This window comes from Callorhinchus milii, unplaced genomic scaffold (genome assembly GCF_018977255.1).
Source record: "Callorhinchus milii isolate IMCB2004 unplaced genomic scaffold, IMCB_Cmil_1.0 Scaffold3, whole genome shotgun sequence".
Classification (NCBI taxonomy): domain Eukaryota; kingdom Metazoa; phylum Chordata; class Chondrichthyes; order Chimaeriformes; family Callorhinchidae; genus Callorhinchus; species Callorhinchus milii.
The window spans coordinates 44987354-45004754 of record NW_024704744.1 but is presented as its reverse complement, the minus strand read 5'-3'; the positions used below and the strand labels follow the sequence as shown (position 1 = coordinate 45004754).

General features: G+C 39.9%; 1 protein-coding gene across 3 annotated transcripts in view; it reads right to left on the bottom strand.

The window, feature by feature from the left end:
- Positions 1-1916: 1916 nt before the first annotated feature.
- The window catches only part of LOC103178332 (cAMP-specific 3',5'-cyclic phosphodiesterase 7B), a 118528-nt gene continuing 103043 nt past the window's right edge, over positions 1917-17401 (bottom strand). For 2 of the 3 annotated variants that reach the window (XM_042333287.1, XM_007893012.2), the window contains 6 exons: positions 13521-13652; positions 12676-12767; positions 9659-9803; positions 8257-8353; positions 4730-4810; positions 1918-3445 (listed from right to left, as the gene is read on the bottom strand). In XM_042333287.1, coding sequence (XP_042189221.1) covers positions 3234-3445; positions 4730-4810; positions 8257-8353; positions 9659-9803; positions 12676-12767; positions 13521-13652 — 759 coding nt within the window. In that variant the 3' untranslated portion in view covers positions 1918-3233. Of the gene's footprint in view, positions 3446-4729; positions 4811-8256; positions 8354-9658; positions 9804-12675; positions 12768-13520; positions 13653-17401 lie in introns of all 3 variants that reach the window. The other variant, XM_042333288.1, reaches the window with a different exon arrangement.

Genomic DNA, 17401 nt, shown 5'->3' with positions numbered 1-17401 from the left:
AAATGTTTACAAATGTCAGGCTTCTGTTTTGTGGTAGATAGGATCCATAAAAACTGAAGCATTATAGCTGGTTTCACTCTGCAAGTGTGTAATTGCTGATTCCCACGCTAAAAAACATTTGACTTCCAGGCGATCAGGTCGTCACTTCCTCAATGTTGCACGTGAAGAAAACGCAGGAAATCATGTTGGCGGTGACCCGATCACCCAGAAGTCAGCCTTTATTTGTGTGGGAAACTGAAATAGCCAACTTCTGGGTCATCAGATCTCTGCTGGAATGGCTTTCTGTGTTTCTACGTCACTCAGGAAGTTAGGTTGGTTATAACCTAATGTCCCAGAAGTTGCAATACAATACAATCTGCATTTATATGGCATCTTTCAAATCAGGAGGATTTCCTAAAGCACTTAAGTTGGCCATTAGTTCAAGAGGTAACTGGTGTGTGGGAAGTGAGCAAGCCAGCTGCACTGCAAATGGGGTCCATGCTGCAACTATTATAACCAAACATATGCTGTAAAGAAACATGTTATAATGGGGCTGCATTGTATTATCTTCCATGTGAAGCTGAAACCAATAATATCATTTGCTCATATTTCCTGTGAATCTGTACTATGTTGTTCTTTGTGTATGACATATTTTACCCCAAACCTATTGAGGAACCTGATATCTATCCTGGAATTATGTTGGTTGAATAAATATCAATTGTGTAGGCGTTCATCTAAGTGGTTACAAAGCTGTCTCAAGATCTCTAATCTGGAATTTCAGTTTGTCTAGGCCATTAAGGCTAGTTGTCCGACTACCTTTTAATTAAGTTATGTTTGTCACCCAATCTCGAAATAGCATCTACAAGCACCCAATCCACAAATGTTTGGAACTTCAAGTGGGATCAGCCATTTTCATGTCCAGCTGTTGGATGTAAGACAGAAATGAAAAATAATTTAAAGCTTGCAGCCACACTGACTAAAGTCCAAGGGTTGTGGCCGGTTACTGGGCATTTAGACTTTGAAGTACCCAAAGAAATTAACTGCAGATTCCTTACACATTGACACCTTTGTAACTGGTATAAGTCACTGTTAATCAGTTAAATCTATATATTTTTGCACATCTATGTACTTCATCAAGGGAAAACACAGCAATTACATTTACAAAAAAAGGCTTCCAATTGTGATTAGTTGTTGCAGTCCAACATCTTGAATTCTTAAAATACAAGGTTGTTTACTTGGTTAAAATTCAGATTCTAGAAATGACAATAATAATCCTTGGCAACACTGCATTGGCAGTCACAGCAATATTTCACAGAATATATTCCTCACAAATTTTCAGCATCAGACAAAGTTTACATTAAAACTGTACTATCATACAAGTATAAGGCTTGTTTACATAGGTTACAGAAAACATACTGTAAGAACCTACTAACCTCTAAATCAAAATATTTTATTCTGTATGTTCATTAAAGTTCAGGTGTACATATGATTTGTAGAAGTAATAATTTTGAAACAAATTATTTACAGAAATTTGAATGGTGGGGTCTGCCGTTGCTATGTAAATCTAAAGTTGAACAAACTGTTTTTTTCTTTAATTTTTTAAAGAGAAGCCTGCATCATTTTAAGCATTTCTGAAAATATTGTTGTGTGATTCCCTTTCACTGTCAATGGAATTATACAAGTAAAATTTCCATAAGTGCTCTGTAAATGCAGTCCCATTTCCCTCTGTTACTGATTTTCATGGGTTGTGATAGCAAGGCATTCAGAGCTGGGCTATTTAATGTATATATTTTAAATCAAAACACACATTTCCCAGATTTTAGTTGACATCTTGGAACAAATCAAGCGCCCTGGGACGTCCTTCGAACCTGAAAGACGCTATACAAATGTAATTTTGTACTGTATTTTGTAAATCTGTATCAAAATGTCTTAAAATAAACTGAGAATTAAAAAAAACTGTTACTTCTGAGTGTAGTGAAGGGGAATACTCCCTTTGATTTACTTATGAACTTTTATTTAAAATAAAGTTGTAATAGTGTAAAATTAAAAATGGAATGTTTGTGAAGCTTCATGTGTGAAGGTGCCCCGGTTACACACTTATTGGCAAAATTATTGTAACGGCGATAAAGCTTGCTGTGATTGATAATGATGAAGGCAGTTATATTGGAGCTGAATACAAAGGATGTTTATGCTTAAGTATTAAAAACAGTAAAAAATGTGACAAATGTATGCATCATGTTAAGGCTTTATATGAACAAACCAGTGTATTACAATTAAAATAGCTATTTACATTTGTTCTAAGTTTCTATTTTTGGCTTCTTTTAATACCAGTGGTATTTATTCCTCACAGTGAAACAACTGGTTTCATCACAGAGTTATAAAGGTACCGATCTTTTGTTTGCTCTCTCGAATAAAGTGTTTTGTGTACATTTGCGGAAGCGAGACAGAAAGAAACAAGTTACTGTGTACATTTGTAGCTGATCGTATTTACATTAATTTCTACATTTTAACCTCATTTACTGTAACTTCACAGAAAAACTTTTAAAAATGTAGAATCCCGGTCGGTTTCTAATCCAGTTCTGAATGCCACATTCCACGTTCTGATGCAAAAGATACAAAAATGAAAAAGTTTGGTTCTCATTCAAAAAAACATTTTGTTCTCAATGCGCACTCAGAAAACCCTGATTCACTGAGTTCAGTCCAAGCTGGTGTTTTAAGAATGGTTAATGGTTGTTGTGCAGCCCAAATGCAGGGCAGTCAAGTAGTACGTTCTTCAGCAATCACCAGTCATGGCCAAGGCCACAATCCATGCTGAGTTGTATTTAACATTGGACTTCAATTCATTCTCTCTTCCTTGCCCTTCAACAATTACTCTTAGTTCGTATGATTCCTTACCCCAGGAGTACAACTTTAGATAAATGCCTTTGAACCATATTTTGGCTTTGCACCTGGAGAACGTTTCCAAACCTAGTGAAGTCTTTTTTGTTCCAACCATTACTCCTTCAGTTGTAGTTGTAGAGTTTCTGAGGTAATTAATTATAAGTGGAGTACATTTTCCAAAAAGACAGGTCAAGGATCTCGGTATCGCTTTCCATCAAATCTTGCTCTTCACTTATTTTACAACAATCTATTCTCTGGCAAAAATTCCTAAGTCCATTTTCTGGCACATTCCAGTATTTGTTTTTGAGAAATGGGAGAAAATGACCTGTATGAAGAATACACAACGCTATCACTTTGGAACGATTTCTTTTAGATTATGAGTGATCAACTTCAAGAGAAGTTCTGATTTTGTCCTCATTTGTTTGGGCGGCATTGTCCTCACTATTGCTATGCTGCTTGAGAAGCAGTCCTCGCCACGTTCCTTTATTCTTTCGCAGATTGTTCATCATAGTTATGGTCAAAGGAGTGTTTTCAGTAAACCGTGACCATTCCACAAATAAGGGCTCCACAATGAAGCTCATGAAACCTAAATCAAGCAATTAGAAAAGTGAATGCATTTTTATCGAATACAAATTACTAAAGAAAACTAGTCAAACAAAAAGGTTGTATTTTCAAAATCTTACTCCTAGCTCTCGATATATAAGCTCCATACTGGCCGAGACCACATGTCAGATAATTGCTTGGGTTCTGGTGCCACTTAACACAAAATTTTAATTTGAAGGATCCCGTGACACTGCTTAGAAAGAGAAGGGAGTTTCTCCCAGTGTCTTGGCCAACAATCCCTCGAAGAAAATTGATCACTCATTCAATGACTGTGTGGTGGACATTGCTGTTCACAAAAATTAGCTGCTCCATTCGCCCACAAAATTCACAATTATATCACTTTAGAGTGCATCTGTGAAGAGCTTTGATAAGCTCTGGACAACATGATAAAGTGCCATATCAAATGTGAGAGTTATATTTTTAATAATTTGAAAAAATTGAAAACGTTCACAAAGGTGAAGAATAAAGCTTCCCCAGAGGTCTAGTGGATAAAAGCACCTCCTCAGAGACAATCAAAGGACATGGGTTTAAATCTCAGGCTGTGTTGATGGAGGCTGAGCACAGTAGTTGAATGCTTGGATTCAGCTCCCCCAGAGTTAGGGAGAAGAAGTCAGCAGGACCTCTTGCGACAGATTGCTATTTCCCTGCTGGAAGGTGCATGTAGTATTCAGGTGAGGACAGAATCAGGCTTGGTTGGTGTAATAACTGCCACAGTCAAATAGCTGGGTAATGCTCATTGCCAAAGTCCATACTGAATGAAGGCTATTAAAGTAAGGTACCAGAGGGAGCCTAGCACGTGTAGAACCATACCCCAGTAAAAGGAGTCAAAAGTGCCTCGAGGGAGGGAGGAAAGACTGACAGAAAAAAAGGATAAAAGAATAGTAACGTTTACACAGCCTATCATAAATTGGGAAATCCAATTATTAATACATAATGAAAAGATACAGTTTTTAGTCATCTGTGTACGATAGACAGAGGTGAATGTCTGATGATATCCACCAAAGCAGATTGTACCTTCAAAGAAGGAGCTTTAGCAGCATTAAATTTTAAAAAATTCAAAAGATTTGAATATTGAAATATCAAAACCATTTCTGAGACTTTTATGTTGAAAGATAGAAAAAATATGAAAAATATTAAAAATATTGGGTGGGAAGCTCCAATTGTGTGTTTTCCCCAAGCAGCTCTTTGTGGTATCTTCTCTGCTCCTGTCCAAACCTGTTTCCTTAACCCTAATCCCCAAATAAGCATCAGTTTAATGGTACAGTACCTATTTGTATGCTGGGAATGCTGTCTTTCTGTTGATTGCACAGTGGGCTAATTTCAAGATGCAACCGATGCTCTAGATCACCTGAAAGAAAATAATTAATAGATTAAAGAAGAACAGTGGATTCTCAGATCATTGGTACTAGTTGGGTGTGCTGTAAAGCACAAGATCTTAATGGAAGGCAGAGGCAGTGAAATACAATGGATATCAGAGCAATTATTGCTTTGAAATCATTCTAATTAGTTCTTATATCTATTAATAATCAGATGATAATAGGGACGAGGAGTTAAATTGTGTATTAAGATAGTTTTGTACTGACAATTTCTAACAGTTCAGATGTTGACTCCATCTTGTTAAGAAATGAATAATTCCAACATAATTACTGCAAGTCTACAAGGAAATAATTTGCAACAGAATTACCAGGAGCTTTTATGCAGCAATGAAACATAAGCAATATTATCCAGATACATGCTTCTGTCTGAACAGGATGATTCCTTAGTAATACTCTGAGGTATAATTAAATAAAGCAAACTGTAGACAGACACGGCAGACGTTTCCCAGCAGATCCACAAGGCAGAGTCCAAAGACGAGTGTGACAGGATAAATCTGATGAATGAATCCATTACCTACTCATACATTTTCCAGCTTCTAGTGATATTTTCACGTAAGACACTTGTTTGCTCTGTTAGGTGTGGCCCTCCTAGTTACAAAAAGGAATAAGTAAGGAATAAATAAGGAAAATCTATTTCCTTTAGTTGGGGAATTGGTGTCAAGGGGCATAGTTGCAGGATTGTTTGCTGAAAAAAATAGGAGAAAGGAATTTCTTCATTCAGAAGACTGTTAGGATTAAGAATTCATTACCTCAAGTGGCTGTTGAGGTTGAATTATTGGAATCGTTCAAAATGAAACCTAATAAGCACCTGAGCAGTAAAAACATTAAGTAATACGATGGAAAGCTGGAAAGTCGGATTAATAAAAAAAAGTAATTTAGAAAAAATGCGTAACAATGGGCTGATCTACCTACTTCTGTGTTTGTGAATGCTTTTTCAAGGAATGAAGCCCCCTGCTTTCCCCTCCATCTGCCCACAACTTCCACCAATGGTATAGAGTCAAAAGCTAAATGGATGGAGGAAAGGTAATGGAATGAATCAGTAGATTTTCCTTCCCTTTGTAGATAGGCGATTGTCACTAATTCAGCCTACACCAACAGGATTGAGATCAAATTCAATTGAATTTGGGCAAAGCAACCAAAGGAATTGCATCAGTATTACAATTACTTGGTGGAGCCACAAAACACTGCAACATTAAGGTGCTCAGCTATAGATTTAAAACAGATTAATTAACTCGTTCAGGCCTAACTGCAACACAATTAGTTGGATACTTGGCTCCCTACTTAGGTTTTTTAAGTTGAAACGTAAGAAAAATTAGCCAGCCCAGTTAGACTGCAATTTCCCTGAATCTGCTATTGTCGAAAGGTTCGCAGCAATTTGATTGCATTAATTATCTTAAGTGGGTTGAGTTATACAAGCCTTGAACAATAATCTGACCGAGCATTAAGAAAATATGTGTGTTCCTTCCACAGACCATTAACAATCTGACTTATTGTAGAGTGTACCCAACTTGTTTAGTCTCTGGAGTGAGATAACAACAATAAAAAATTCAAAGATGATAAAATTCTGTGAAATTTCGCTTCAAGTCCCTGAAGGTAATCCAATAAAACTCCAGTAATTCAATCCAACTATACCAATTACTTTATACAACTCTGGACTAACAGCAAGGGGACCATTGTGTTTTCTACAGCATCTGTAACAAGCACATCTGTAATCTGCTGTGCGCAATTGGCTACCGCATTTCGCCCACAAAATATAAAGTCAATTCACTTCACAGTATATTCTGTGAAGTGCTTTGAGACGCCTCGAAGAGTGATAATGCGCTATATCAAGTACAAGGATTACTATTATTTTATTATTATTATTATCTGTTTTAAACCACCTTTGCATTGAATTTGCTTTTGTGTTCAGTTGCAATAAATGTATTTCCTTATTTTCAAATGTGTTTTCTACTACTGGTTATTTTAAAGAACAATAAATGTGTTTAAATGGCTCTTTTTTCATAAGAATTTTTTAAAAAATCTTGCTTTGGTGAATGAATGTAAAATAGTTTTGATCAATCACCCATAGCTCACACTACCTGAAATTGTGTTTGAATCTGTCGGTTACTATAGGCTACTTATCAAGCATATTTAGAATAATTTAAGAAAAATGAAAATCTAGGGGATACTTTATCCACTGGACAATGGCAACTATGTTTTATTATGAGCATTGATATTTGTTTTTATGACTCTCTTTTCATATGAATCATTGCAATTTCTAGTTGCTGTATTGTACTTTGAATTTTTTGGTTATCAGATACATGCATTGATAAAATAATGTTTGGAATTAACAAATGCAAACAAAGCTTTCCTTGCCTTTAATTTTCTACTTCCTTAAGGTCAACTTCTTGATTGAAAAACAGGTTGTCTGAAATGTAGCAGCATAAATGGGGTGTCAAAGCTCCAAAATAAAAACATTGGGGTAAAAGTGTTTCTCCTGCAAGGTCCACTGTATATATTTTTCTCTGAGGCTCCAGGATTGACTTGTGGTTCGAGCTGAGTTCTCAGATGTTGATGCAATGTACACTGGTGGTTTGTTTCAGGAGGCAAACTTTACACCCAAGACGAGTTTTTTAAGGTTGAGGCAATATTTATGCTGCCATTTTCTCACTGAGTACGTTTTTCAGCTCTATTGTATGCATACAAAGCAGACCTGGGGGAACTATAAGCAATAAAAATGGAGCAATTGTTTTGAAAATGGAATGATTGTCGATTTTGTGGCCAGAAAAGGAGTCCAACTACACAGCTCTGTGGAAATTCTCAATTTAAGAGAGAATTAACCTGGAAGATAGCCTGTTCTCTGCTGGAGATGAATCATGTCAAATTTGTGATTGCAATAATAGGAAAATGACATGCAGAACACATTTGGATATTAGTGATGCTTCATTAATAGCACACAACACAGAATACAAAAAAAAATGATCTTTGTACCATTTGACATATCAAAGATGCAGATAGATATCCCAGAACATGATCTGGTGATTTAGAGAGCAGAAAAATAGCAACCGCCCAAATATTTCACTGATTCCTATAATCTTCCAGTGTAAATTTCTAAACCTTGATTTGTTTTTTCCTCCAGGAAACCGAAAGTATTGTAATTGGTAGCAGTGAAGTATTGGAGTACGTGACCCACCAGTTAAACTTCAAGTGATTACTGTATTTCCTTCCTGTTTGTCAGGTTTTGCCTTTGACAATTTGTCAAAGTTGGTTAGTTTCGAAGGCCTTAGTGGCTTTCACTGGATTCTTAAAGACATGCAGCACAGCATCTTGGAGCTGTAATGTCACCTTACAAGTAATGAGTGGCTATGTTCTTGTTTCAGACCTTTTCCTTAAAGAGATGGGTGGAGAGCCAGAAAGAGATAAGCCTGGCCTCACTAACCTTGTCTGTAGAATTCCTCACAGACCTTCTCACTCCACTGCTTGCTCATTTCCCAGACTCGACAAGGATTACAGATATCTGCGCACTTCAGTGCAATCTGAAAAGCAACATCAGAAACTCAATTGAAAAACAATTCTAAATTCTTCATGCTGATACTGGAATGCAGCAAAGTTACACACATTTCCTTTCTTTTATTTTCCTGGGAATTATACACTTAAAAATCTAGTTTTTGGTCAGCTTGTTGCAGAAACCCAACACCACTCTGATGAGTATCTAAACCAGGCAAAGTTCCAGCTCCCTGTAGCCACTTCCTTTTTTTCCAAAAATCCACCTCACTGCCTGTTCGTGGAATTTGCAAATGGGCTGAAGGAAACCCCTCCACTGCATGCCCAGAAGCTCAGATCACTGAAGGAGAATTCTTTGGATGCAGGTGTTATATGCCATAAGGTTAACCTGCATGAGACTTTGCCATCATTGAAGAGAGACGGGAATGACCAGAATGCCCTTTGCCTCTTCTCAGCACAGACCCACTGGGCGGTGTCCAAGCAAAAGTTTGTCTCTTCCAGATACTGATACGAATCAACAATTGGGACTGATGCTCCTCGTATCTTCCAATGTATAGCTTCAAGGTCCCCTTTCGAGCCATACAAAGCTATAATACCGCGCTTGAAGGCACCCATCATCATGTCCCACTGAGTGGCCCAGTGTTCAAGAAATGAATTATAGTGCGCGAGATTCCCAAGTGAGTCTGCTAACAGCATAATATCATCTGGAAATAGAAGCTTTGCACTTCTATCAGAAATGCCAGGTACAGACACACTAAGTCCATCCTCTCCAATTCATCGAATAAGGTGGGTAACAGCAGACAATCTATCCAAACCCCCACTCCCCCTTTTGAGAGGGATAGACTTTGTGAGTCTCCCATCAAGCCTTACATAGTTATTGGAGTCTTCTATTAATATGGATAACTAACATAATTTAGATTTAAATGATTTAACTAGAAGTTTGTCACACACATTACACTGACAGGAATTCCCCTACAAAAGTACATCGGGCCAGAACGGTGATCCCACACATCAATAAGATGAACTTCTGGTTTTCTTAATCAAGAAACAAAATATCAGCCCCTAATGTCAACAAAACCCCTTTGTGTGTTTTACACAATATCTGTTTCCATCTGAATGCTATGTAATCCACATTTGGATTAAAACCTAAAGAGGAGGTGGAGGTTAGTGTTTTTCCAGTTTTTCTTGATTGAATATTGTGAAATGAGGAATAGGTTTCTATTAGTAAAGTGATGGGATAGAATGCGAATGCCAATTAAGACTGCAGTTCTCCTTTTAGCATTCCAGAACCGAAGTGGTTGGGTTGTTCATTGGTGTTTACATCATTATTAACCTACCTGCAGTATGAAGTGTCTATGATTTGCATCCTCTAGTGATAAATCCCTATTGTCCGAGTGAGCTTTCATTCTCGTAAGAAACTCATTCTGTCGGTTAATATCCGTAGCCAGAATGAGGGAACCCAACTGCTGCTCAACGTCTTGTCTGTAACAAAAATAGAGCAGAGAAATAATCTACATGATGTGGTCTTTTTTTTTAATGTACATTTCACCTTACAAGCAAACAGATTAGAGGAGTAGGCATAGGTATGGTGGCACAGTCCACTGAGACACTGAGACACTGCATTAATGAATGAGCGCTGGGACACTAAGATAGATTTTTAAGATAGATAACATCCACCTGGCTGCTTCCTCCTTCTCCCCTCCATGTCGCTTACCACCCGCCACCCCCAGCCTTCATCACTCTCTTCCCCCTAGCACGACCCACACCCTACACTCCTTCGCCCCCATCTTTCCCTCCTCCCTTTCCCCCATCACCCATAAGAAGACCACCACCTGCTGCCTCAACCCCTCTCCACCCAGCTTCTGGTCATTCAACTCCCCTTCCTCTGCCCACAGCTGGCTGACAATATAAATCATTTCCTCTCCGCAGGGTCTCTTGCACCACCTCTCAAAGCCACTATCATCACTTCTCTCCTTAAAAAACCTACCCTCAATCCCTCCAACCTCACAAACTTCAGACCCATCTCAAACCTGCCCTTTCTGACCAAAGCTTTGGAACGCGTCATTGCAAATCAACTTCACTCATAACTCTCCCTCCACTCTCAATGCGAACCCCCCAATCTGGTTTTCGCCCTGCCCACAGCATAGAGACAGCACTCATCAAAGCAACAAATGCCGTCCTCTCCCTCTGTGACCGGGGCTCCCTCTGCCTCCTCATTCATCTGGACCTCTCCACCATGTTCGAGACAGTTGATCACGCCATCCTCCTCCAACACCTCTCCTCCTCCCCCACCTTAGTGGGACCGCACTCATATGCTTCAAGTCCTACTTAACAACAATACACCTCGGTAAATGTTTTTTTCTCCTGCCCCCGCCTAGTCACTTGCGGGCTCCAAAGCTCTATCCTTGGCTCCCTTCTTTTCCTTATCTATATGCTCCCTCTCGAAGCTGTCATCCACAGACAAGTATGCAGAAGACACCCAAATCTACTTCTCCAGCTGTGACTTCCAGTCCCCTGATGTCCTGTCAGCTTGTTTGACAGACATCAAGGCCTGGATGAGCGCAAATTTCCTGTAGCTGAATGTCAACAAGACAGAAGCCATACTCTTTGCCTCCCATCAACGTCTTCTCTCCTATGGGTCTGAACTCCTCAACCTCCCCAGGCTCACCCTCAAGACTCTCTGAATCCTTGTGCAACTTAGGTGTAAGTTTCGATCCCCAGCATTCTTTTCTACCCCACATCCGTTCCCTGGTCAGGAACGCTTTTTTCCACCTCCATCGCATTGCCCACCTCCATCCTTACCTCACAACCAACACAGCCAAAATCCTCGTCCACGCCTTTGTCACTTCCTGGCTGGACTTTTATAATGCCCTCCTCTCTGGTCTCTCCAGCTCCACCATACACAAAATTCAATTAATCTAAAACTCACCTGCACTAAACTCCGTACCCCAATCACACCTGTCCTTGCCAGGCTCCACTGGCTCTCAATAACCAAGCAGATCGATTTCAAGATCCTTTTACTCGTTTTCAAATCCCTTTATACCCTCGCTCCTCCCTACCTGCCTCCGCTCGGCTAGCTCTGGTATCCTGTTTGCCCCTTGTCCTATCTGTTCCACCGTTGGTGGCCGTGCCTTTATCCACTATGCCCCGAAACTATGGAAGTCTCTCCATCAATCTCTCTGCCTTGCCCCCTCCATTCCCACCTCAAGTCCCGTCTAAAGACCTTTCTTTAATTGTGCGTATGGTCACCACCCCACTCTCCCCCTGGCTCGGTATCAGACTCCGCCACGGTCAAGTGGTCTGGGACACCACCCCGCATGAAGGGCACTATATAAATGCAAGTTGTTGTTGACATATTTACACCTCCAGGCCTCCACATTACTGAGTTCCTATGCTAGGCCAGGTTACTAAAGGTAAAAGCCATGACTGGATGTATTCAAGATAGAAATCTGAAGAGTCTCTGCTTTGAGACAAGCTGTCGATATAGAAAGATATTGACTTTGGCGAATGTGCTGGGTGCCAGCAGGAATAAGACTGTTCATTGAAAAAAAGTAGAATTTTCTAGTAATAAAATACAGCATATGTTTGAACGATAAACATAGTATCAATTTAGCCCTGAGGACAACCTTTCCGTGTACAGTCTCATCTGGAGTATAAACACCGGCATGGACTGGTTGCACTGAATGGACTGTTTCCGTGCTGTAGAGTCTATCTATGTAAACATGTGGGTAATTTGTAATGTTCTAAGTGCATAGTGCAATTTAAAAAGAAATTGCTCACATTTCCTTTATAGTCAAAGAATAAACCACTAATTTCCTTTTAACTTAGATCGTACTCAGCATGAATGGCACAAAGAGGAATCAGGACTCAAAATGTATGTGTGTGGAAAAGATGAGCCAGGGTTCCAGTTCCTGATTGCTGTTCAGTGACTCCTGCTGAAAATCAACTTATTTGGATATCAGGTGAGGACATGATTAGGTTGAGGCATGACTCCCCACGGTCGAACATCCTGTGCATATTCACTGTGGTACAAGTACCCGAGAGTACCTAAGGCACGCACGGACCATCACCTCAGCATGAGTCCGTATCTTCGGGAGAGGAAATTGAATAAAAAAACGCAACAAGAACAGAACAAATAATCAATGCCAGCAGTATTTTACATTTATGGTTTTATTTCCAAGTTGCTGTACCTTCACCAATTCAACAAGCAATTGTAAAGTTGGCTGACATCCCAGACCACACTCAACATGTGATTGAATACTGTTCTTAACGTTTGGGCTTTATTAAATACCCAAGGTACATTATTGAATTTTTACTGGAGTGTATTGAAATGCCACAGATGAAAATTACTCACATCATTTCAACAGGCAGATGAGCCAACAGCCCAGATTCTCGAAGCATTCCAATTGTCGATCTCCAGTGGTGATTTTCCAGCACAGAGACATTCTAAACAAAGAGGAAATTCTTATAACAACAGATGCTGCTTTCAAAATTATTGATATTCTTGAGGAAAAGTCATCAAATGAATAGAACATTTAGAAGAAAGGTAACAATTTAGACAGAATATGGGTTTCTGATTAACCATTTGTTACCGCTATGTCTTACAAAGAAACCACACCCACCCACCACTATTAATGTACTTAAACACAAAGGGCGTTTAAATGAATTGTCCCCTATTCCTGAAAACTGTTCTATGCTTTTCACGGGTTCTTAAGCTTAAGCTACCCTTTGTCCTTGCTGCAATGTTTTATTTTTTGAAATTTCAATTCAGCGTAGCCTGGGAGCAGACCCTGGGCTCTCAGCAACCTGCAAATAATACACTCCGGACTTAAGTAACCTGGATGCATCATTCCAGGAAGAGACCGCACATTCCATTCCAGAAACCGGGAAGTGGCTAACTCAAACACACAACAAATCAATAGGAGAACGTATTTTGGCTACCAATACCATAACATAAATAGTTTCACACTTGTAACATTGGTTTACTGAAAGAAGCCATCAAATGAACCTTACCATGAAAGTCTTATTTTAAAAGTTACATTGTTGTTACTCTGAGTGGTTCAGTAATCACTGAATGCTGAGATGTTTTATGCTTGTGTTGTCACGGAAGAGATTCTCGGGGTTCATATTTAAGAACCAAACCTGTTTCTCTCAATTGAGCACTGGCTTGAGGAGACAACAGGCCTGTGTGATGCTCACCTGGTATAAGCTGGCCAGATGGTGTTTGGTTTTAATAAGAAAAGGTTGGTTGACTCCTGGATGATCAACGTCGTGTGCAGCAGCCGCCATCAAACCAAGCATAATATCGAGTGGTGTCAAATAATGGGCCAGCTTTTTAAAAAGAGTCAAAAGAGAAAATGGGAAAATTATTACAAAAATAAGTATGAGTTTTTAAACTGAAAAACAAAGCCACTCAGTGACACAGAATCATAGAATTCTTCGGCACAGAGATCATCATTGGGTGATTGTGTCTGTGCAGCCTCTCTGTATGAGCGCTAATCACACTCCCCTGCCTTTTCCCTACACCTCTTTTTAAAACTATTTCCCTTTTATGACCAATTTTATTTGGGGGAATGTTGGCCAGAACACTCGGAGAAACTCCCTTCTCTTTTCATATAGTGCCATGGGATCTTTAATGGCCACCTGAACAGGCAGACGGGCCTCAGTGTAACATCTCATCCAATGCAGCACATCCATGGCATAGCACTGAAGTATCAGCCTAGACTATATTAGATGGATTGTACCTGAACTCCGGTCCCTAGATAAACAGGAAGATTTATATCAGGCTTTTCAAAAAGCCCATCAAACTCACATGAAAAAAAACAATAGAGACTATGTGCAGCAGAAAATGCTCTGTGTATTTGGGTGTACAATCAACATGGTCAGGCAGAGACAATGCATTTCTGTGTATCATTCTGATCTGTGGAGTGTGAACATTTTGACAGTTTAAATTCAGTCTTGAATCTCCATTCCCATATTTGGGATTAAAACAGCCCATTCAAAAATACAAAGATTCAAGACTGGAGGCATTCCCAATCCTTAATCTGCAACTAGTAACATTGAATGAAAAAAGTCAAACCTTGAGACAGTAAAAATAATGAATTGTGATATAAAACATAAAATAAATATTGAGGTACAATTAAGTTTGACTGCAATTGAGCACTGCAGTGGTGTAGACGTGATGAAGTTTTATAATGCCCCAAAGGTTCAAATGATCTATAAAAAACAAACACATCAGTTAGATTTGATAGAGCAATTGATTCCAGTCTTGAATGTGACTGACTGAAATATCAAAGGTCCCAGACGTTTATCTAGTGGTTTCAAAGCCATCAGAAGAAGTCAATACTATGTGTAAATTATCATTATTGGAAAGCTCGCCTGACAAATGAACTAGACTCCTTTCAGCTGATTCTGTTATCCAATTCTCACTATATCTTTTGTTTGTGATGAACTGACTTTATTTCGCAGGTGGAATTAAAGAAGTCTGGTAAGACATCATTCAAAAAAGAAAATGCTATTCAGAAAGATGTGGTTTTAACTTTGTACATTACACCCTTTTTGAGACATCCTCCAGATGTGAAAGGCGCTTTAGAAATGCAATCTGTTACTGCTGTTGTTAAATGACTTCAGACCACAGACCTCAATTGATAGAAGGGTCCTCCTTTTTCATTGGCGGTTCATTTTATTAAGATTTTAGTTCCTAGTCATCATTATGGAGCTGCACATAGGACCAGGACATCTTTTGTTACAATAAAAGGTTTGTAATAAAAAGAGAAGTTAACATGAGATTCCCTTCTACCGAGGGAGAAGATAATAGCACGATACGGGAGGGAGTAAGGAGTGGGTCTTGACTCATGTGGTATATAAACATGGACTAATTGGGCTGAATGCCCTGTTTCCGTATTGTACATCGATGTAAATCTATGTAACTGTATTGTAACCATGATAAAGAAAATGCCATTTAAAAAATAAATTAATCAGCGTTTTCTATTGTGATTTGCACATCAATGATATTTTTTTAAAAAACTGCTTTCGATGATACGAATTTTGGAAGGTAGATCAGGACAGTTTCAGTGGAAGCCAAAACAAGAATAAGTAATTGTAATATGTCTTCGGCCAGCTAACTGATGAGATAAATAGATTTCTAAGAGGTGTAGAAAATCAGAATCAATTAAAACAGGCATTTTGTTTTACAAAATAATGTTAAAGCCAGTCAGGAACCTCGGGGTTCTGTTCGACCCTGAGCTGTCCTTTCTCCCCCATATCCGCGCCAGAACTGGCACCGCCTTCCATCACCTCCGGAATGTCGCCAGACTACGGCACTACCTCACCCCTCACGTTGCTGAAACTCTGGTCCACGCCTTTATCACCTCAAGGCTGGACTATGGGAACTCTCTCCTCGCCGGCCTTCCCGCACCTCCCTCCACAAGCTGCAGGTCATTCAGAACTCTGCAGCTCATGTACTGTCCCGCACCAGGCATCGCAACCACATCACTCCCACCCTCGCTCGCCTCCACTGGCTCCCCATCCCCCAGAGGATCGAATTCAAGATCCTCATCCTCACCTACAAGGCCATTCATGGCCTTGCTCCCTCCTACCTCTCCGACCTACTATAACCCTACCTACCTGCTCGTACCCTCCGTTCCTCTGGCTCCGGTCTGCTCCACATCCCCCGCCCCAACCGCTCTACTATTGGTGGCCGGACCTTCAGCCTCTCAGCCCCTAGGCTCTGGAACTCTATCCCCCAGTGCCTTCGCCACCTCCTCCCTTTCCTCCTTCAAGGCCGGTCTCAAGACCTTTCTCTTTGACCGTGCCTTCAGCTCCCCTCTCGACTCTCTACCCCCTCCTCGCTCCCTCCCTTCCCTCCCCTCACCCTGACCATTTACCCCCTGCTTGGGTCCTGACCCAACTGTACAGCGCCTTGGGACGTCCTCCCATGTGAAAAGCGCTCAATAAATGGAATCTTGTTGTTGTTGTTGTTGTTGTTATTGTCAGCTTTTGCTTGTGAATTTACACTGGTGTAAATATAAGTAACTGCAATCTTCAAGGGTATAGTTCATGCTCCACATGGTTTAAGAAAATTTAAATGCTGTTGTATGTTCAGTTCCACGTTAAAATGCCCTGATGTCAACTGATTTCCATTACCCCAGTCCTTGCAAGGCTCCACTGGCCTCACCTACTAATCACTGCATGCTGAGGTACCTCCCTAACTCTCAAACATGCACACACTCCACTCCCCTTCGCTCCAGCCTTCTGCACGTCGCTCGTCCCCTCCATTCCACCATCGGTGGCTGTGCTTTCAGCCACTGTGCTTCGAAACTCTGGAACTCCCTGACTCAATCCTTTCATGTTGACCCTCCTTGCTTGTCTTCAGATCGCACCTGAAGACCTTCCTCTTCGACCTTGACTACAGTTACCTTCCCTTTCTCTGCAGATCCGGTCAAGATCTGCCATTATTTACAGCTCCGAGAAGCGACCCAGTGTGAAGAGCGCTATGTAAAAGGCAAGCTAATGTTGATCAAAATCACAAATTTCACAATCACTCCAGAAATTATTACTCTGAAGTAAATGCCAAATTGGCATTGGAGTAAGCACAACATTAATCACAATTAAAACAGAAGTTTAGAAAAACATTTCTTTACACAAAGGTGGTTGTAATGTGGAATTCTCTTGTTGAAGCAGAGTTCATACATCCTAATGAAAGAGAATTCAATAGATGCTTGAAAAAGAGGAACATTGACAGTTGATTGGTTCATGTGGAGAGAAACACCAGAGCAGAATTAATGGATCAAATGTCCTGTTTCTGTACTATAAGCTTCTACGATTCTTTGATTGTAAATGACATCAAGGAGCTAACCTGCTGTGTTTCCCATTGCCTGGAGACGTATTCTGATGGTAAATTTCCCTAACCACACAAAGCATTAATTTGCATTATTTTGGATAGTATTTTCACACTAATATAAAACCCATGACCAGAGGTAGAACTCTGATCAATATCAAAAGTCTAGACTAGCACAATTCACTCTATTGTGGCTGAGTCCAAACTGGATTCTTTCCAGCAAGAAATTTGCAGTATACAA